At 37.9% G+C, this 22,508-nt stretch overlaps 1 protein-coding gene across 1 annotated transcript; it reads left to right on the top strand.

The window, feature by feature from the left end:
* Positions 1–21,400, top strand: e2f2 (E2F transcription factor 2). The gene is made up of 7 exons (XM_067454528.1): positions 1–743; positions 13,568–13,670; positions 13,926–14,145; positions 15,874–16,037; positions 16,309–16,421; positions 18,747–18,927; positions 19,177–21,400. The coding sequence occupies exons 1-7, from the start codon at positions 477–479 to the stop codon at positions 19,446–19,448; spliced, it is 1,320 nt and encodes a 439-aa protein (XP_067310629.1). The 5' UTR covers positions 1–476; the 3' UTR covers positions 19,449–21,400.
* The last annotated feature ends 1,108 nt before the right edge of the window (positions 21,401–22,508 follow it).

Here is a 22,508-nt window from a genome sequence, read left to right as displayed (position 1 = left end):
AAGCAAAGCTTCTCTGCCGGAGAGGGATTACAGACAGACAGGAGCGTTTCCCACCATCGCCGGCTTTACTCGAGAACCACGAAAGGAACATATTTAAAGCTTTCTGCTCCTTTTTAAAGGTATATTTATAAAGCTGAAAGACCCTGGTACGTTTTATATAAGTTATTTGCATTATATTAAGACATAACAGCGCTCGTGCCACTACAACAAAGGACCCCGGGAGAGTGTTTTGTGTATGTCGGATGTTTTATATGATATATATGTTTTATATATTTTTTGACATTTTTCACGCATCATTTGTCTAAAACTTTAACAAGAGTTATTATACGAACGTGCATATCGTCTGTAGCATTTGCAGTCTTTGAAGATAAACATATACATTCTGACGGTTGATTCCTTCTGCGGAAAACTACGGGCGTGATTTGCGTAATAAAATAGTTTCTTTTGCGTCACTTTCCCGGGTTTTCGTGCGCAAAATGATGCGGATACCCAGAGGGATTTCTCCTGCTTCTGGGAGAGGTGCAGTGTCTGGACTCTCGTGCTCACAGAAGAAAATGTTCTCCGCGGTGAGGACGGATTTTTTCAACACGGGACTTGCAAGCCCACCTGTGAATTTGGTACCGGCTGGATACTTCACTCAGATCGGGAACACAACAGCTGCGGAGCAGAGACCCAACTGTTTGTACGCGACCCCCCACGGGCCCGAACCTAAGCCGGCGCGGACCTCTTCCGGACGGCTGCCGGTAAGCCTAACTTATTTTCACCAATAACGTTACTCCAATTCTTGCTATTACGTTATGAATGCGGATGCTTCCTGTTTCATGTCTTAATACAATGTCATTCACTTAAACACTGCTATAATCACAATATGAAATCCACGTTCTACAACATAAACCCCGTGTCTGGCTTCGACAGGGAGTTTTATCTGTGCCATTATCTCTGGTGTACTGAAAATCTGTCAGTTCCTCATGAATGAATGAATAAAACAGGTCAGTAATTGGATAGGACGACCACAACACCGCATGTATATTTCAGTCATGACATTAGGATGGGACCTTAAGATAAGTGTGGCAAGCAATTTGTTTCTTTAAACAAACTAGTAGTCCTTATATTTTGCATTAAAATGAAGTATTTTTTTTAATGGTCTCAATATAAACCTTAGTCAGGGATAGCGAAATATTAAGAATTTTACAGGAATAAAAACAAGGAATTGAAGTACAGCGAGGTGAAAGTATTGTACTGTTAGTATTTAACACAAAGTCAGTAGAATTTTGAAAATGACATATGATATAGGACTTTATACAGTGAATGTCATTGTATAAAAACTTTAAACAACCTCATTTTCAAATGTGTAGCCTATAAATTCAATATGGCATCCACCCTGACTAAGGCCTATTCCATGGTTAAAAATAGATAATTTGTGCAGTTGAATTCTGTAGGGATATGTGGTTCAAATATCAATTATATGAATACACTACTGTTTAATAACTCGGTAGTTTCTCTACAATTACAACTATGAAAACAGGAATAAATTCTAATAGCTGGCAACTAAGGAATCAGTACTTGTACTTAATTAAACTGTAGTGAAACTGAGAAACCTACAACAAACAGAATACATGCGTTTATATCAGAAATACTGACCACCAATGACAAAACATTTGCAATTTTTTGGCAGTGGAAATTGCAGTTATCTTGACATTACTGGGGAAATGTAGCCTGACAAGCCAGACCCACATCAAGATGTTTGGTTTGGAAACTCACCATTGACAGGGCTCAATCCGAGGGGCGGGATAAACGGTTGTCTTTCAAACTCCCTCTGCACACGATAGGATAGCGCTACACCAACCAGAGCAACGAAGGTGAAACAGAGCTTGTTGATAGATTAAACATTCGCCGTATCCGGTCAGCAAAACTCCGAACACATCTTCCCTTTTTAAGAATGACTTCAGTGCCGTTCTTTGTTCTTTTCTCAGAGAAAAGCTTAACTCCAAGTCTTCCAGATTCGCGGTCAAAGCTGATTCGAAAGACCGCCGTTCGCCAGTTTCTGTGTTTACTAGAAGCACGCAAACGCAACTCTGCTTTCGTCATTATGGCCCCGCCCACCGACTCTGTACACGATGTGATTGGCCTGGCAAGAGTTTGGGGAATACAGCTCAGAAGTGTATTGAGAGTTGCTAGACGACACTCGCGGGCAGATTAAATTTGCTGCCGCTTGGGTGCGTCTAGATTTCTAGGCTAGGGGAAATGGCTAGTAGTATGAAAATACTATTACCAGCTTAGAATGAATAGCTACTAGTAAAGTTGTGGGGGGGAAAAAACTTCCCTATTGCATTCCTTACTAGTAAAAGAAAGTACTAGTTATGTAAAAATAGGACGTTTATCTAATTAGTTTTAAGGAGTGAATATTGAGATGGCTTGCCATAAGAGGGTTATTTCAGGGGGAGGTGACAGAAGCTGATAGATGGGGGAAGGGTGCTTTACAGCTTCTGAACCAAACATTATAGTATATGGTTCGTGCCTAATAGTAAAGCAGGGCAAGGGTCTTCAATACAGAACCTTTTTAAGCCCACAAAGCCAAGTTTAAATGACCCAGGTTCATTAGACTGATCCCCCAACTGGTTATTCCCAAATTTGTAAGTTTAAACTCTTGGTTTCTACTGCTTTTAGATTATGCAACTGCATTTGTAATTATCACTCCCTTTTTCCCCTGTGCCGTTGCACACCTGTCTGACCATTCGTCCTCACAGAAGCTCAACCTGTTGAAAAGGTCAAAGAGGTCAGAGTATTTGCTCCAGGAACTGCATGTGTCGAACTTCTCTCTGTGTGGCTTGCTGCTTCCAGCTGATAAAGAAAAGAAATGATCACAGACTCACGCTGCAAAATATGAGGCAAGTCTGATAACAGACTGGGCGTCTGCATTGGAGGACTGATGCATATGCCTTATAAACTCTGAGGTAGATTACAATAGGCCTGTTTTAGACAGCTTCTTTGGGTTTGAATGAATCAGTTGATCAACTTAAAAGGGTCTATCAGCCATAACATCATCTTATGTTAACAAATCAGGCCTTGTCCTAGTGCTTTCCCTGACTCTGTTTCTTTTATTTTTTATTATTCCAACTTTTTTAAACATCTTTTCTGGAAACAAATGGTCTAGTGAAGCTCCACATGGCATCGTTACAACTTCCACTTTCTCTTGTTCAGTTTTTCACATTAATGTGCTACAGTTATATCTCCTGTATTGAAGAGTTTCACTCATGTTCTCGGTCCTTTTTTCAGTTTGACATGAATGACACACCTGAAGTATACATTGTGCCTGTAGACCTTTTGGACCTTTACTCTAAAAACTCAAATGCTAAAGGCTGCGGCTATCTGCACTAACCGATAGAGGCTATTTACACCATGTAAATAGTGACTAGATTATATTTACACTAAGTGAAAATTGCATATTTTCTTAGCGATAGATTCTATTTACACTAGTTAAATATTTATACTTATAAATAGTGGACAATACTATTTGCACATTGGTGTTGTTGTACATTAAACAGTAGTGTAAATGATTGTTAAAATTATTAAATGAATGGTGCCTTATTGGGACAATAAAGCCCTCCCTAAACCTATAACGAACAGACACTTTATTTACACTTTTTGAATATTTTCTTAATTTTTATTCAAAATAAATGCCTTTCCGATCTGATATGTGATGAGAAAAGGCATTAGAGCAAGTTTGGCAAAAGGCGGATTTTAAACCTTTCATATCGATTTGTGTCAACTTCCTGCCGAGATCTTTACTCTTATACTACTGCTGATGTACACAAACATCTAGTGTCTTTCATTCATTTGTCCCAACCAGATGTCAGTGGACGGAGTTAATGCAAATAGCATTTGCCAACCAGGCAGGCTATTTGCACTAGGGATGCCGCCGTTATTTCCTGGATCTGGTATCATTCAGACAGCACCGAAACAAAAAATCCAGTACTGTGTGTATGATATTTTCTCTTATTAAATATGAATATTTAAGTCATTAAATTCAAGTTCACGTAAATGCTGCGGCTGTCAGTCATTCTCCATTCAGCTTTCAAACTGTGTGTCACACTTGGTTACGACACAATGCAACTCTCTTAGAGGATTTAATCTTCCTGTTATCATGCTTGATCTATTGATAACGGTCTATGGTTTAGCATAAAATGACTTTATCTTGCTGGCGTTTATTGCTGTAAATCATGTAACTTTCTACTAGGTGTTTTCACTTTTATTTCGTCTCTATTTTTTTTTTTTCACTAAATGTTTCGATTTTAAACAATTATTGTGCTCTCGGGATTTTTTTAGAGTAACTTTTGCTGCTCAATTATCCAATCAATTTATTGTAGTATTTTTGTCATAGATTGTGATTTTATATATTTTTCAATTTGTTGTTTTTCTTTATAATGAAGCTGTCTGTATTAAGTAGATTGTGTTGAACACACAAAAGAGTACTACGATACTATTTTTAGTATCAGCTGGGTTATGAAAAAATGGTATCGGTACATCCCTAATTGCACTTAGTGTAAATAGGCACACAGATTGTTAAATTAAATTTAATGAATTCTGCAGAAACTACTCATTTCTTTAAAATGACTCAGTCAACATTACATTATAATTTACCTTAATGCCTATCCAAATATAAACCTATCCTCTCCAAATACACATTTCTAGTCTTGTAAATGAGTTATCGATGTTACATTTTTTTTCCAAAGAACAACAAAACATAATTTGTCTTCATAATCATTAATAGGAAGGACATTTATTTTCTGTTGATGTTCGTCAACTTTATCCACCTCATTTTTTCATGTGGAAGTAATCCAGTTCCATTGTAAAACTCTAAAGGAGTAATTCCTTAGCCACTATAACCTTTGTCAGGTTAGATGGCGTATTGAATTTAACTTAGATAGACAAGGCTGTGAGGAATAGACACACTTTACTATGGCATGCACTGTTTAAAGATCCATCATTTTCACAACACGCAACTAAAAAAAAAAAAAAAACAGTTTTATGTCTGTTGAACATACCTTTTTTCCCAGAAAGGTGTTTAGTCAGCTGAACAACTGGTATGTTCAGTGGTTTAACGGATCACAAAACTCATGGTTCGGATCATATTACTGTTTGAGTTATGGATCGGATCATTTTTTTGGATCAGCAAAACTTTTTGACTTGACCAATTTGATTAAGACTGAGATTAAGATTTTCCTAAGATGAATACACAACCTAAATGGTTTGTAAATGGGTTAGTAAAATTCTAAAGCCTCCAGCTAATAATTATAGTTGATCAGTTATTGTGTGGTCAGTAATGTGCATTTCATATCTTGGCTGGTCAAATGATCTTAAACAAGTTATGAGCTTGGTATAAGATTAATAATTTGGTGTAGGAAAACATACTTCAACAATGAATAAATCAGTCGACAAAGCTAGATTTTGCCCATTACCCGAGTTTCACTCGGCATGTATCCCTGGCAAGAAACGGCGTTCTATTAGGTTATTGAAATGGGCATGTGATTTATGTGACTGGACAGCGTCCTTACTGCAGATTTAAGGACATCCAACCAGAGTGAATGTTTTTGCATTTTGGAAAATGTCGGGGTTTTCACAATTCACATAATATACAGAATACATATATGATCACATTTTGATGTCACCACCAGGAAATAACATTACTTTTTTAAACAAATTGTATTTTGTTTCCCCCACACTCTCGCATTGTCGGATCATTGGTTTGCATGTAAAGAGGTAAAACAGGATCTTTCAGTAATTATCAGCATTCATTTGCATGTAAACATCAGTAACGACTGACAGTTCAGGATATTTAATAGCTTTACGTTTTCCCAGATAATATATTGTTATCATAGGTTAGGTAAATGTGTTAATCAAGTCAGCATTTATTTATTAACTGCACAGGCACAACGGTAGTTGCAGACTGCATGCTGTAGTTGATATTTCAGGTTTATTATGGCAAGTTCCAGAGAAGGATAATAAAGACTTGAGAACTATACAATAGAGCCCAACTCTTTGGATTGAACAGGTCATGGAGGTCGCTAGGTCTCTGGTTCATTCCCAATCTCATGTGTCTGAGATCAAGTGATCAACCACTGGTCTGTGATGTTGAAAAACACATGATTTGGTCTGGTTTCCTAAATCCTATTGATGCCCTACCAACCCCCCACCCCTGTCCCTGAGTCCCTCAGGTCATTTTACCTCATTTCATTCTCTTAATTTACCTATCCCCCCTGTGGGGCCTCCAGCAACCAGGTGTTGCATCAACGAGGTGGGTGATGGGCCTCAAGCTGTTTAACTTGAGTAATTCAGATCACACTGCATGGACCCATCTGGTCAAGTTTTGCATTTCAAAGTGTCATCCCCTTGCGCCCTTTTCATCTGGACTTCCCCTTTAGCCTTTACCTGTGTTTCCCTTTCGGTCTGACACCTTAAAATAGGTCACCGATGCAGAATGACTTTTCTCGCTCTTACACTTGGTTTGGGAGTGGCACAGTTTGCAGGTCATTCTTCACTCACGTGTGTCTGTAGGCGTACAGAAACCTGTTCTTTCAGGAAAGATTGTATTTGTTAAAAACCCCTCAGATTAGTTGGGAAGTTACTCAATAACACTGTTTAGGACTCTTCATTCCCCACCTCCAGCCACAGTTAGGCCATTTAGTGCAGCAGAAGGGGGAGGTGTGACTTAATGTGCAGTAGGCTTCAGAGAAAGAGCTTGTAAATGTCTCACAAGAAATGAAGCGTATATTAGAAATGCCAAAACATTTTGGTAACACTTTATTTTACAGTGACCGTGTTACATATGTTACATGTGGTTGCTGTAGTAATCCGGTTGTTAAGGCTGACGTAACGCGGCAGCGCTTCCGGGTCCAAACGCTCTATCTTATACCACAAGAAAAACTACAAACGGTGCTAATATACACACACAATGTAGTGTAATACTACAAAAAAAGTTATAATAATAACCTTTTTCTCCATACCAAAATTCCAGATGGCCAGACAGTTATTCATCTTTAATAAATCGTTAAAATATTATTGTCTGTAACGCTGTGACCATAGAGGATGTTGTGTAGAGTGTAAGTATTTAAAATGTTTAACTTATTTAAATGTGTGATGTTTAATATGAAAAAATAGCACTCATAAATGGGCGTCAATGGCATTCTCAAGTGAAACGAGTGGAGGCTTGGACCCAGAAACGGCATTCCTCACGGAAGTTCCGGTCTTCGGGACGACTTAAAAAGCGGATTGCTATAAATGATAAATCTAAACCAAACCCTAATCCTACCTTAACCCTATTGTAAGGACATGTAGTTACTTAATATTACTAAGTACTTATGTGTATAGTTGCACTGTAACAAAAACACCTCAAAATAAAGTCTGCCCAACATTTTAATAGAGCGTTGTTTAACTAGCAGAGATTAGTAACACTCAGAGGCGTAGCCATCTTTTCAGAAGTGAGGGGGACAGAAATGTCGTAATACCATTTCTTGGGGGGGACCTATATAATTTATCGCATCTCTTGCTTTTAATTTGGTAAGATATCAAATACACTGCTGAACAATAACCACTAATATCTATAATATTATTCTCCTATTTTTTATGCCAATTTCATGATTGGTTTATATATTACAGACACTTGTGCATTAAGTCTCCATAGATTTTATGCAATGTAAAAAAAAAAATATATATTTCTGATGTAAACCAGCTGTTCTCTGTGAAAGATATAGTAAAATGCATTTTATTCCTGTGAACAAAGCTGAATTTATCATCATTACTCCAGTCTTCAGTGTCACATGATCCTTCACTAATCATTCTCAGATGAGGATCTGATGATCAACACACATTTATGATTATTATCAGTTGTGCTGCTCATGGTGATGCTTAAATTTTGTGGAAACCATCTAAACATTTGTGATAAAATTAAAAAAGAGAGAAATTAATACTTTTATTGATCAGACATACATTTAATTGATCAAAAGTTAATATTAAAAATATTGTTAATATTACAAAAGATGATAATTTTTTTAATAAATGCAAATAAATGCTGTCCATTTAACTTTCTATTCATCAAAGAATCCTGAAAAATAAAATGTATCATGGTTTCCACAACATTTTAAAGCAGCACAACTGTTTTCATCACTGATAATAATCATAAATGTTTCTTGATTATAAAATCCTCATATGAGAGTGATTAGTGAAGGATCATGTCACACTGAAGACTGGAGTAATGATAAATTCAGCTTTGATCACATAGGAAAAAAGCTGTTTTAATTTGTAATAATATTTCACAATATTACTGTTTTAACTATTTTTGATTAAATAAATGCAGCCTTGGTGAGCAGAAGATACTAAACATTAAAAAAGCTGCATCATTCATATGATAGCAATAAATAGGCTACAATGAGATGGCTTGAAAAACACACATAAAGCATATATTGTCGCACTCGTCTGATTGTCTTCATCCCGTTTCATCCATCATAACGATTGTTTTCCTTCAGCTGCAGCTCCGGCGGGACAGGGTACTTCTACGAATCCGCTTTTGGAATTTGGACTTTCTGTGAGAGCGATCTCCTCATATTTATATGCGAATAAAATGACAGCAGGTCATGAATTAATTTTTGTCTCTGATTTTAAATCTTTATGTATTCACATTGGTTTCTATGTAAATACACTTGCCCGTGACCTCAAAAAGCGCTCTATCAACCGAGATTAGAGAAGGCTGTCTTTAGCGTCCCTGTTAATTTGGCCATCGCCGCGCAGGGTAACGCTGGTTCGAATCCCGCTCTGAGCGGGTCGACTAGAATCGGTGAGACCCAGTAAAAGTGCGGGGGACGAAAATACATTTTATTAAAAGTGAATGTAATTCACTTACATGTGAATTAATTCCCCCCCGTCCCCCGCGTAATCTACGCCCATGGTAACACTTACAGTGCCATTGTTACATGTTAACATTACATTTACATTTATTCATTTAGCAGACGCTTTTATCCAAAGCGACTTACAAAAAAGGGGAGAGCAATAGAAGCAACAAAACAAACAAGGCCAACAACCTGTAAGAGCTGTAAGAAGTCTCAATTAATTAGCACAGTACACAAGTTTTTATTTATTTATTTATTTATTTATTTATTTTTATATATATATATAGCCATCTACAATAGCCACCTACAACAAAAACTCACGTACGCAAAATACCGAACACTGGATTTTGATAGCCATGATAACAACATGTTAATGTATGCCATATTTACCATAGTAATAACAGTAAATTATGCATAATTACACACAACTAACCCTAATCCTCCCCTAACCAGGGTTAATTTTGTCAACAACCTTTTTTCACTGACGAAAACGAGATGATAGCTAAATAAAAAAGTTTTTATTCATCCAAAACAGTTATGACAAATCTACTGTCATTTTCGCCACCGAATAAAAACTAGACAAAAATATTTGGGAAGGATCATTAGGGAAGAGATCCAGTCAGTATATATGGATATTTTATCTCCAGCTGAACTTGAATGTGCTGCTGCAACTGCAATAGTAAGGTGCAGACATAAATAAGAGTCAATGTGTATTTTGAGCTTGTTTATAATCAAAAGTCATGCACTATATATTAGGGATGGCGAAAACTAAACATTTTCTTGACCGACCACCAAGCCTCATTAGCCGGTTGAAACCGGTTAACCGTTTAGTTTAAAATATGCTGCGCTATTTGAAATAACAACTGCGAGCCGTGCCAATTTCCCTTACAGCACGAAACATAAGTCCCGCAAACGCGGCGCCGAGGAGCTTGTTTGTATTCGGAGGACAAATGGCTCCTTACTTTCGAAATGGTTTGGGTAAGGTGATCGCGTTGAAAATTAAGGCATTTGTCTAGCGTTAGTAGATCATTTGAAACATTGCCGCGGCTCATTTAAGAAAATGACAGCTCCGAAGAGACGCCGATTAGTTTGAGGTAGTGCTAACAATAATAAAGAAAGATGATGATCAACACCTTGTGTGTTACCACTGAAATGTAGATGTAATATATCTCCAAATGTAAGCCCATCTTAAGCGAAATGCACGCTTCATACTGTCGTCTCCCCTGGCTCTAACCTCGAGTGTTTTAGCCCGTTTACTTTTTGCAAACCTTGTGAGCAAACCCAAACGCTGTGACCTCGCGCCAAATGTCTTTATTGGTTTATTAAGTACAAACAGGCGAGTTATGAAAAATTGAGTGTGAGGGATTTGTTCACTTCACACAAAAAGATTTTGGAATGATATGGCTAACTGTAGTAGCGTTTAGTCCACAGTGTCAAACAGGATAATATTGCAACAAAATTAGATTTGGCTGTACAGTCGTACTGGAGAAAACAGTGATGTTATCAGCTTATTTTAATTTATCATATAGCAACAATGTTGGCATATCAGTATTATAGTTTATAGAATTAAATAAAACCTAATTAATAAATTTTATTTGTATAATGAATGATTTGGCTTCCACCCCATCCGTTATGAGCCAGCATTTCTCACTTCTCATTTCCCACTGACACAGGAAATGGGCAGAACTAACCACAAACTCTTACAGACATGAGATGCTGCTGTTCTGTGAAACAGAACCACACAAAGGTCCCGCTTTCACACCCAGGTGGGTGTGTGTGTTCATCATGAGCCAGTCTGCTGTGCTAAAGCATGGTAACAGCTGACGTTAACACAGATGCTCCTGAAAGTCTTTCCCAAAGGCCTCTAGTTTAAACTTCTAGTGGTGACTCCAGAACAACTCTTCGTTGAGACATGTAATGGTTTTTGAAACCTTGTTTCCAGGGACCCACAAATGATGATTTCAACATTCTTTCACGAGTTTGTTTGCCCATATAATCTTAAGATATTATGTTTAATTTATTTGGCTTGCTGTCCAGTGATTAGGGGCTCAATGAAGCATCTTCAACTCGAGCTCTGGTATACACCCCACAGTGATTAAATATAGGATTGATTATGTAGGACAAGGTGGCTAAGATAAAGGTGGAGTTTGGGGAGGTGTTGGGATGCTGGAACAGCTGAGACTGAGGAGAGGTAAGCAGCTGCTAATATACTCTGGTTGTTGGCTTTTGATTAGAAGATTAGATGAGATCACTTATTCCTAAATTATGTTTAGGAACTTCACTTGAATATAAATGCAGCTACATATTTTCATGTTCAAAGATTTACCTATACTTAAAATTAAAAGTTAAAATTAACGTTTATTAATAAAATTTAATTTAGCAAATTGCATATGTGATGCTGTTCAATACATGCATAGTTTATGCAGAATTTAAAGCTAAAGTGCAGGTCTAGAGTCAAAAGTCAAATGTGTCTGTCTGGAGCTTGTATACATTGAAAATAATGGAAAAGTAGCACCGAAAATGGTGCGTGTGTGTGCACGTGTGCATGGGGCCTGGTAAACCCTGCGTTATGGGGACAAAATGTCCCCACAAAGATGGCAATATCTGAAATCCTTTTCCTCATGGGGACATTTTTTAGTCCCCATGAGGAAAACATCTTAGAAATCATACTAAGTAATGTTTTTTGAAAATGTAAAAGTGCAGAATGTTTCCTGTGATGGGTACGTTTAGGGGTAGGGGGATAAAATATACAGTTTATACAGTATAAAAACTATTACGTGTGTGTGTGTGTGTGTGTGTGTGTGTGTGTGTGTGTGAGCGCGTGTGAGCGCGTGCGTGTGTGTGTGTGTGTCAAAAAAAAGAGGAAAAAAGCAAAAAGAAAGGAGGGGGAAACCAAAAAAACTGAAAGATTGCACTCCTCCTCTCCCCCTACCACCTGCTCAGCAGCTCCAGATGTCAGTGACAGGTGTAGATGTTCAAGTCAGAGCAGTGCAAACATTTTTGCAGACGCTCGCGCACACAGGATAAGTGTACTGTTCTCAGCACATGCTCCGTGTCTATTACAGAAGTATTCTGTTTTGAGTGAACTGCAGTCCTGAATGGCGTTGGAAATCAAACAGGAATGTGTTGGTGCAGGTTTCCATGTCAGTTGGCTTCCTTAAATGAGTTCTTTGTGGAGCTGGGTTATCTGCCCAGTGTGGAATGCTAAATATTTCAGAAATGTGTAAACATTCAGGTTATGGCCTTCTTAAAGGTTTTAATGGTGAAAGATTTGAATTAATACACGTGATTAGGCTCAAAGATAATTTAAAACAAGAGGTTCACAATATCAGGTTCTCAGTAAATGTAGTTCTGTTTGTTAGATAAATACACCGTGCTAAATGCTGGTAATATTGAAAGGCACAACCTGATCAATGAAGCCACTTCCAAATAGTAGTTCATATTTTAGTGTAAACACAAATGCATTGTGACCTGTTTCAGACAAAAGGGTTTCTACTCACCTGTCAATCATCCATTATGGTAAAGTTAGTGAATGCATGTTATAGATCTTATTGTAAAAGAAGAAGAAGAAAAAAGAATAAAAACAGGCATGGATGAGTCATTCATGTTTTTTGACCTTATCAAAATGTCATAACTTGATTTTCTGGTGAAACGACAGACTTCTTTCTGCTGATGTATGACTCTTAATTCCTCAAGTCCTTACTTTTTCAAAAATCTGTTTTACCCAGATCTATGGCACAGTATGGAAGAAAATATCTTTCTCTACTTCCATTACATTGCATCTTTGCCAGTTGCATGTGTATTGATATGTTCAAAAGCATATAGTATGTGAATTGCGTTAGTAGTCAGTGAGATGACCCTCTCAAGGAAGAGAGGACAAGAACTAGTTTTTTTTAGGATGAGGTCAGATATAAGTTCGCAGTGTGTATTTTGGCCAAGCGGCAACCTCCCGTGATCTCTCTAGAAGCCAATACGGAAGTATGGCAAACTGCAGTTCATCAACTGGCCACTAGGGACAGGGTCCAGAAGGGAGTAGAATCTCACTGAGCCCCATGTTAAAATTCTTTACAGCAGAAAAAAAACATGTTTACAGCCTGGTAAAAATTGTGGTTTTGGCCCATACGGCTAATTTTGACCTTCATGACAACTGTGAGAGGGTGAATTTTTTTTATAACTCATTCGTTTACATTATATAAAGCCTTAAAGTTCTGCATAATTAAGGGCATGGTTACTTTTATTGACAGGTGGATAGCCATTTACCCCAGTGTCTATAGTCATTGCATCACCTCGACTCTGCCCATGTCCTGCCTCTTTGCCCATTTTCTGTTATCCGGGAGTGACACGCGATGATGTTCTCGCAAGATGGCGACGTCCAGCTCGTCTATACTTTACGCTTCAGAACGGCTTATCGGAATCCTATGGGTGACGTCACGGACACTACGTCCATATATTTTTACAGTCTATGATTTGGGAATTTGAGAAAAGATGAGAACTTGTTCTTTTCAGCACACTCCTTGAAAACTGAAAAATGTATTTAGCAAATGTAATGGCATCTTCATGGAAAGCAAGGACACAATACTAAACGAGGAGCTATGTTAATTCAGATGATTTGGTGAATCGGAATCTTCTATAGGCAGTTTTAAGGCAAATATAATGACCGTTCTTTCGTTATTTGTCTATCCCAGGCCAAGAGGAGACTAGATCTGGAAGAGCCACTTTATCTCCCAGAATTTCGCACACCAAAAGGGAAGGGAAACTCTGCATGTGCGAGGGCACCAAGCCCTAAAAGTGAGTACAACTGATGTAAATGCAATCACTGTTGGGAAAAATGGACCTTTGTTGATTCCACGGCTACAGTTTCCTTATGTTGACTGAGTTGCCGGAAGTTTCTACCTGTTTTAGGGCCTCACATCATAATGGTTTGAAAAGTAAACACACCTGTTTAAGCCTCTCTTGCTTTTCTAGTAGGAACTGCAGCTGGTAATACTCAAGCTATAATTAAAAGAATGGCTCTTTTGTATCTCTTTCTCTGACTCTGTCTAGCTCCCAAATCTCCAGGGGAACGCACCCGTTATGACACTTCCCTCGGCCTGCTGACCAAGAAATTTGTGGGCTTGCTGAGCGAATCGGCTGACGGGGTTCTGGATCTGAACTGGGCCACAGAGGTTCTGGAGGTTCAGAAGAGACGCATCTATGACATTACCAATGTTCTGGAGGGAGTGCAGCTCATCCGGAAGAAATCCAAAAACAACATCCAGTGGCTGTGAGTGTGTTAGATTGAATGTTCTGTTAACCACTTGGCCACTGTGATCAATGCTTAAAACATGTTGTAAATAGACGTCTTTGACGCTCTTCACTGAGCACTAGATACACACGTTTGAACGCAGGCATCTATTCGTATCAGCGGATCCCTAATATATCCACTTAAAGATGGCTCCGCTGATAGATGCCTGCTTTCAAACACCCGTGTGTATCTATGCAAGCGCTCTGTGAAGAGTGTCAAAGCCCTATTCGGACGGTAATTGTTTCTCGTGGGGAAGTAAGGTATTTTCATCATTTACAAGGGCTAGTCTGTGATTTTATTGCCATCCGAATCCAGAATATCAGTGTAGTGCATAAAAATTCCCGGTTGAATTACCTACTGTTTTTCTGACAAACACCAAAGTTGTGTGGTAATTTAATTACCGACCGAATCCACATCTCTTTCAAGATTTCAAGAGTTTTCAAGAAGAGATCTCTTCAAAATTAACTGTTTATATCCTTTTTGACCACTGCAGAGCACCGTAGTGTTGCGTTTACCTGTAATTTCCCTACACTTTTATTACTGAAATGCTGGAAAGTATTTACAAGAATAAAGCCCCGTTCACACCGCCAGCGATTTTGTCACTGCATGTCGCCAGCGCCAGAGATTCATGTCGCTAGTGGGCGTTCCTACTACGGGTTGCATATAAACGGCATTAAATAGTACCGTTTTTATTACCAGTGTTTTGCAGAACAGAGCAAGTTATTAGAATACATACACACTGTACTGTAATAGGTAGACCATATTGCATGCAGTTTAGTCAAAACTTACTTTATATCCCCACAATCCCAGACACGTTTTTCCATGCATCATTTTTTTAAATGTGTCTCTGTATGTAGGCTACACAGAGACATATTATAAAGAACATGGGACTTGCTAAAAGCGAATATCAACAACTCCTCCGGACACCGCAGCAGTAAAGCAGACGGATCACGTGCACTCCACTGACTTCACTCCTATTGGTTGTCGCTCGCGAAAATCGCTTCTCGTTTGCATAAAGTTGAAATTTCTGAACTTTTGTCGCGTGTCTCACGTCGCTTGACACGCCCACATTCTGCCGCCAACGGTCACTGTCACTCGTGTCGCCGGAAGTCGCCAGCGCTCCATTGAAATGAATGGGATCATGTCGCTTTGTCGCTGTGTGTCGCTGGCGGTGTGAACGGGGCTTAAATAAGCTTTCATCACCACTCAAAAGAGAAAGAGAAGAAAAACACGTAAACATTTGAAATGAGTCGTTATTACGGCAGTAATTCATGTTGTATAGGTTACATTTGCAGCATTGTATTAACTTGTTTCCGCTCATTTCCATGACATATTCCTATATTTAAGGAGATTTAATAATTCCTTTTATTAAATTAAATAGACCTATGATTTTATTCTTATTATTCGAAGCATTGACATTTTGACAGCAGACAATCATTCGATTGAGCACATGAGCAGTGTTCACAGGTGCGCAGGATCACAAAACTCGCTCATCCATCGTGAATAAATCACGTCTGAATGCACATGTTTTATCACTGAGGTGGCATGCAAATGTATTTTTACGGATGTCCACATAAGAAACAATTACTATCCAAATAGAGGGCTAAAGACGGCTATTTACATTGATAAAAAGAAATGTTTCACATTAATCATCATGGTTTCATCATAGTTTCAAACAGTATGTTCTCTCCGTGTTGTGTGCTTTAGGGTCAGTGGTGTGTTTGAGGGGTCATCCTGCAATTCAGAGAAGACCAGCGCTCTCAAGAAAGAGCTTTCTGAGCTGGACAGGCAAGAGAAAGCTCTGGACGACCTCATTCAGTCCAGCTCAACACGGCTACGAGAACTGACAGAGAACAAGGACAACCAAAGATATCCTTCCATTATGTGTGTGTTTGTACTCTGAAGAAAAAACTGAGGACTGGTTTGTCTCCTTCACGTCTGTGTGCTTGCTCATACATGCTATTCAAACAGCATGCATTTCTTCAGCCAAACACTTACGTGGCTTGGATATTCATGATCAACATTTTCGCATTTCTCTTAATTGTGAGTTTTTATTTTGGTTCATTTGAAATGTAATAACGTTTTTCATGACTGAACTGTCAGTCATTTTAAAAGCAGTTTGTCCTTAACTCAATCTCACATTAGGATATGTGACCTATCAGGACATTCGTACCATAACCAGCTTGAAAGATCAAACTGTGATAGCTGTGAAAGCACCATCTGAAACCAAACTGGAAGTTCCAGAAGCATCTGAGGTCAGTATTCATCTTGGGCCTATTTTAAACTGGACGCGTATGCAGGGCATATTTTATTCGGTGCCCGTTTTAACCCTTTTACACGTTTGCAAGTTTAAAATATTCTTGCTGACCCCACATCATATAGAACTATATGACACATTGTTTTTATTTATTTCCTTTTTTATTAAAAATATTCAACTTGTTAGCTATCATCAGCTATGTGATAATCATTTTCTCAAATATGTTGGTTTCTCAAAAATTGTTTACATTAATTTTGCATCAAAAAAAAGCATTTTGAGATTCATTTGAACCACTTACACAGTCGTACAGCCTGAGTACTCTTCACAAAGCTCACGTAAGCATTTGAAATTAAAAGCAGCCTTCTGTCAGTGAGTCTCATATTTTATATATATATATATATATATATATATACACACATACATACATACATACATACATACATACATACATACATATGTATATGTATATATATATATATATATATATATGTGTATATGTATATGTATATGTATATGTATATATATATATATATATATATATATATATATATATATATATATATATATATATATATATATATATATATATATATATATATATATATATATATATATATATATATAATCATCCTGACTTCCAATCAACATAAATGATGCCTTTGTAGAGCATTTGTAAGGAAAATTCTAGCGGGCGAGACCACACATTGCATAATTTCTCACAGCGCATTGTGCAATGAGGCCTGCGAATGTCCTTGTAATTCGCTTCAACCTTTCCAAACTTTTCAAAACATAATTTCATGGAAGGTTTGAGTGTATGTGTGATGAATTAAAAGCAAGCAGAATATGTGTTTCTAAAGAACATCTCACATCTGCGGTTGAAAACTAAGCTCAGAATCAGTTCTGAAATTCTTAGAATCGATCTGGAGTTGTTGGAGAAAGAATCGTGATGCTTTGTTGTTTAGTTTTTTTCCCTTCCTTCCACCCGTAATATACAGCATGTTATATGCATATATGTGTGTGTGTGTGTGGAAGAATGGGAACACCGTCACATCAACAGACTGTGATGCCCATCATAAATCAAAGCATGTGACAGACAGTGGTCGGAGTAGATCCTGAAAAACATGACAGAATGGACGATACTCGTCTGTTACTGCACAAGGGGTGGTTCTGTCCGTGCTGCTCTTGCTCTGTGTACCCACAGCTTCTGCACTGCCTCCGCTCCACTTGTAGTAAACCCAGCCTGATCTGCCGGCGATTTGATTTTCCCCAGCAGCTCAGTCTGGAAACCTGTACATTTATTTCTACTGCTTCTGTTACACTTTTGCAGGAACCAATTACAGACTTGCTTATCCACTTGGCACTCTATTGGCGGGTTTAACATGATGACGGATAGAGAAGCGATAGGTCGAAGCCCGCTGATCACGCCTCTTGTGGTCTGATTGGTTGAAGGACTATCCAATTGCATACAGAGTCATTTGAATTATGCACGTTTATCACACCTCTTTTGCAGTGGAATATACAGAGCAGACTCCTCAGACCAGTGTCCAATCTTAAATTGAGCTTGGTCTGGAGATAGCCAGACAACTCTGCTTGAGCATCTAGTGTGAAACTGACATTAGTCTAAACCTAACGTAGTTGCAAAGAGCAGCTTGAGTTCCTGCTCTGAGCTTGTTTATGCTGGTTGCATTTGTTCAAACTACTTAAAGGAACTGTATGTAAGAAATGTATATCAATTGATCATAAAATGGCTGTGATGTCACTAGACATTAAGAAATCATGTTAATTTCAAATACTTATATCACTGATAACAGTAGTCCGGGCAGGATATTGTCATTTAAAAGTTGTTGTTGCAGCCCTCAACTGATGTTGATGTTGACATGTTGTGTTTTGGCCTGAAGCTCCGCCCTCCACCTATCTACCAATCACGAAGTCAGTAGTGTTTCAGCATCCGGGTTGCCAGCTCTGCTCTAGTTACCACAGCTGCAGATACAAACGTTCCTCCTGGATCCTGCAGCCTATCTAGCAACCTTGGGTGAGGTGGGAGGGGGAGAGGGGATACACCGCTCTACAGTTAGTTGAAAGTGATTGCAGTGCCAGTTTTGGCCACAATCTTGCATACACTTCCTTTAAGAATCCTGGTCGGACGCAAGCATCCAAAGCATTTTTTTTTTTTTACTAAATCGTTATTAGTTTTATTTTTCATTTTATTTTTTGTATAATGTGATTTTTAGTTGTAACCCAAACGGAATAATTTTCGATTAGATTTAAAGGTTTTGTTTTGATTTAAAACATTGTTAATACTGCCTACTTTTTCTTCACTTAGGGCTCGCTGCAGATTTACCTGAAGAGCAAGAACGGCCCAATTGAAGTGTATTTATGTCCTGAAGAATGTTCGGAGGACGCTAGTCCCGTCAAGAATGCCACACCCAGAAAAGATTACCCACAATCCCCCAGTGCCACCACACCCTCTGCCTTCCCACCTGCCAAACCCCAGCCAGTCGAAGGTGAGACAATTACCAGGAACTTGGGACTACTTATCACTTTCAAAGTATTTTGCAGCCAATAACAAAAGTTTACATTTGAAATGTTTCAGTTGAATAAGTTCTAGCGGGGGTTTTGTGTGCAAGAGTTTATGTGAATAAAGAGCTGCCATCTACAAAACTTTGCTATAAGCTTTATCTTAGTGAGTAGGTTGTTTTTGATAATCCTAGCTATTGAAACACAGGCTGAATGGAGTCTATTTCTTCGTACAGGTTTGCCGTCAAAGCCTCAGCCATCAATGACAGGCACCAGCGGAAGCACCTCCCTGCTCGATGTGGAGGGGATTCTGGATCTTCCGCCCAGCCTTCTGCAAATCACTGAAGACCAGCTGCCTGGGATGGCCTTCACATCCGACACCTCTGGGCCTTTTGTTAGCTTCTCTCCTCAGCTCACCCACGACGACTACCTCTGGGGTCTGGAGGACGGAGAAGGCGTATCTGACTTCTTTGACACTTATGATCTGGGAGATCTCCTCAAAACATGAGGCATCCAGCGAAACAAAACAATAACTGATGGTGTGCACGTTCAATTGCAGTTAGTTTAACTCAAACACAGATCCTATGAAGTTTTAAAACACTCCTTCACATTATGACAGATTGATGTTCATATAAAATGCACTACTTAATTGGCTTAATTGTTTCAGTTTCTGATAAAGGCTGTGTCTTAATATTTTAACTTCTATAGTTATTAGAACCGGACAATATTGTCAACAAGCACCCTCTAGAGGAAATTCGTGCGTTAGGTTTAGTACACTATGAAGCCATATTTTTATTTTTGTCATGTTACCTACAGTTAAGGTATTTATGCTCGTATAGTTTAGTTTTTGAGAAAACATTATTAATTATTGATTAATTATTTCAATTTTAAGTTAAATGTTCACCTATTAGCATTGTTTTTGGTCATTATTACTTAAGTATTGACCAAAAAAATCAGGCTTATGTATTTGCCTTGTCTAGAAATGAGCTTGAACTTGCTGTTTATTAGTAATTCTTGAATGAGATGTTTGGAACTCAGGTAATTGTAAAGATTTTCTAGAGCTTTAATTATTGTAGTAATGTCCAACATTGCCAGTAGAGGGCGGTGTGACCATTTTTTTCAGCTGTCTGTGCTTTTGGAGATATGTAGGCTAGTGAATTGAATTGTTGTAAACTGAAGATTTGAGAGCGTGTATGAAGGGCTACTGCTTCGTAATTGGATTCAACTGAATCAGAGATCTGAAAAAAAAACAATTCAGTAATTCAGATCCTTTCAGTCAAGAAACAGAGTTCAGATATTAAGAAATAGGTGCTTGTCTGTTCATTCTACCTCCATCGTTTAGTTTTAGACAGTGAGGTAAAACCTTAATTTTGTCACAGTGGGCTTTCCTACAGCACTGAAAAATAATTATGTAGTACTACATAATGCCTCAAGAAACAAGGTTGTACCGCTGACACGTCTGTTTATTAAAACCTCAGGGAATGTCCAGATTTGGCAGCTGATTTTAACATTTCCAATTGATTAACTGGTGCTTTTTCTAGTCTGTTTGATGCCTGTAGAATCCGTTTTTCCTGAAATTATGGTAATGGCGTTCTCAGGGTTCACTTCTCCACTCTCTGAGTAGTTTAGGGACCTTTAATGGGATCTGGCAGAAACCTTTGATACTGTTTGAACACTGAACTGCTGGGAATACAAAGTGAACTTTGTTTCCAGGGTTTTTTTTTCTTTCCCCTTTTGGAGTTGGGATTCTTGCCACACCTGAATGGTAGGTTTTATGGCTGCAGAGACGAAGCAGGATTTAACTGTTTCAACCTGGTGTGTGTGTAGAAGTACACTTATTGAAAACACCCATCTTAAATGCAGAGCACATTTAATTTGGGAAAACGATATGTTTGCTTTTTTTTTTTTTTTTTACTAGATAACCACACCCAGTGCTGCAGTGAAATGATTCTTCTGCAGCAAACATTTCTCAGTGACACTGAACAAATATGAACAAAAATTCTAGAAAACTGATTGGTTGATTCAGCATTTGTCAAGGGGTGGGGTGGGTTTAAGAGCAGTTAATCAGATTTTGATATTTGATTAACTTGAACATGCCTTTTGAAATGTGTAGAAAAGTTTGATCTGCTTCATGCAACGGTCCCAAATGCGGACAACTGTCCTGTCCTAACAAACTTGAAAAGTGTGCGTCTGTATATGCATGAGTGTGCTGAAGTGTGTACTAAAAGTTGGCAGTTTTGTGCATTTGATTGTAGTTTGTAGTGGGGGTTTTTTCCTCATTGTTTGGGATGTTTTTAAATAAGCATTATGTTTTTAAATTGTACAGTATAATAATTTTGTATTTATAGGTTTTGTATTTGAAGGAAAATGGCAATTGTCTCAGGATGTCATTTTTATAACGACCGTCTGTTTAACAGGCAGCACTTAATATTTGATATTGTGGTGTTTAAATGAATAAAGCCCTGGTGTAAAACTCAATGTAGTATTTTATGTGCAGGCATTTTCTTTCAAAGTTAGAGTTGCTCTTGTGTTATGTGCAAACACACTTCCACGTGGATGCAGGTGCAGTTACAATATTTTAGTTGAACTGCATTTTTCACAACCCAGTGACCTGCAGGGTTCATGTGCACAGAGAGGAAATGTCATAAAGATAAGTTGGTGAAAATGACAAACATCAAGACTGACACAAAGCAGACAGGTCACTCTGATGGATAAATGGCTGTAGTCTTTCTTCATTCCTAGTTGTCTGAAAATGTTGCATGCTTACATAGTGGCTGTCAACTAATGCCATCAAGAAATTAGTTTTAAAATGATTGGTTCTGGGGGGGGGGGGGGGGATGTTTAGAATATATACTATTGTGTGATATATACTTTTTAATATAAAAATAATTTATTAAAAAATGCTTTTCAGCAACAAGAGGTATTTTTCAATGTTACAAAAGATTACATTTTCACATTTTATATACAGCACATTAAAGAATATTTACTGAACTACATGAAGGATCATGTGACACTAAAGACTGCTGATAATTCATCTTTACCATCAGGAATATATTGCATTTTAAAATATAAAACAGTTATTTTTAATTGTAACAAAATTTCACAATATTATTGTTTTTTGATCAAATAAATGCAGCTTTGGTGAGTATGAGAGATTTATTACATCTAAATATCCACAATTTTGAATGTTAGTGTACATATAAATGAAAATCATCAAATAAAATCATCGTCAAATTTGGAAGTATTCATGTGTCACAGCCTGTCGCTTTTAGCACAGATTAGTTTAAAAAACCAGGTAATGTGATGTGATGACAAAAATCGGATCTCGTCTGTTTCCGTCAGACACGTTCTGACCTGCTTCTGCTTTTCTAATTCACTTAAACTGCATCATGGGAGACCACACACAGAGCTTTTGAGATTTTATATAAACGCAATTTATTTTGTTGTGTTGACCCCTTTTCATTTGGCCTAAAAAACCAAAGTGTAATCTGTAATATTTTTGCTTGTCCAAAATAAGTGACCATCCCTAATTCGTGACTGATTATATCACTTAATTCAAATGTTTAAA

This window comes from Pseudorasbora parva, chromosome 10 (assembly GCF_024679245.1).
Source record: "Pseudorasbora parva isolate DD20220531a chromosome 10, ASM2467924v1, whole genome shotgun sequence".
Classification (NCBI taxonomy): Eukaryota; Metazoa; Chordata; class Actinopteri; order Cypriniformes; family Gobionidae; genus Pseudorasbora; species Pseudorasbora parva.
Note: the sequence above shows the minus strand (reverse complement) of the source record. Positions and strands in the feature narration are given on the sequence as shown.

What these genes read in the sequence shown, in the direction of transcription:
- e2f2 (XM_067454528.1), top strand. Translation starts at nt 477, where the DNA reads ATGATGCGGATACCCAGAGGGATTTCTCCTGCTTCTGGGAGAGGTGCA. An exon ending in AAAAACAACATCCAGTGGCT is followed by an intron (nt 14,146 to 15,873) that starts GTGAGTGTGTTA and finishes TGTGTGCTTTAG; the next exon opens with GGTCAGTGGTGTGTTTGAGG. An exon ending in GAACAAGGACAACCAAAGAT is followed by an intron (nt 16,038 to 16,308) that starts ATCCTTCCATTA and finishes TCAATCTCACAT; the next exon opens with TAGGATATGTGACCTATCAG.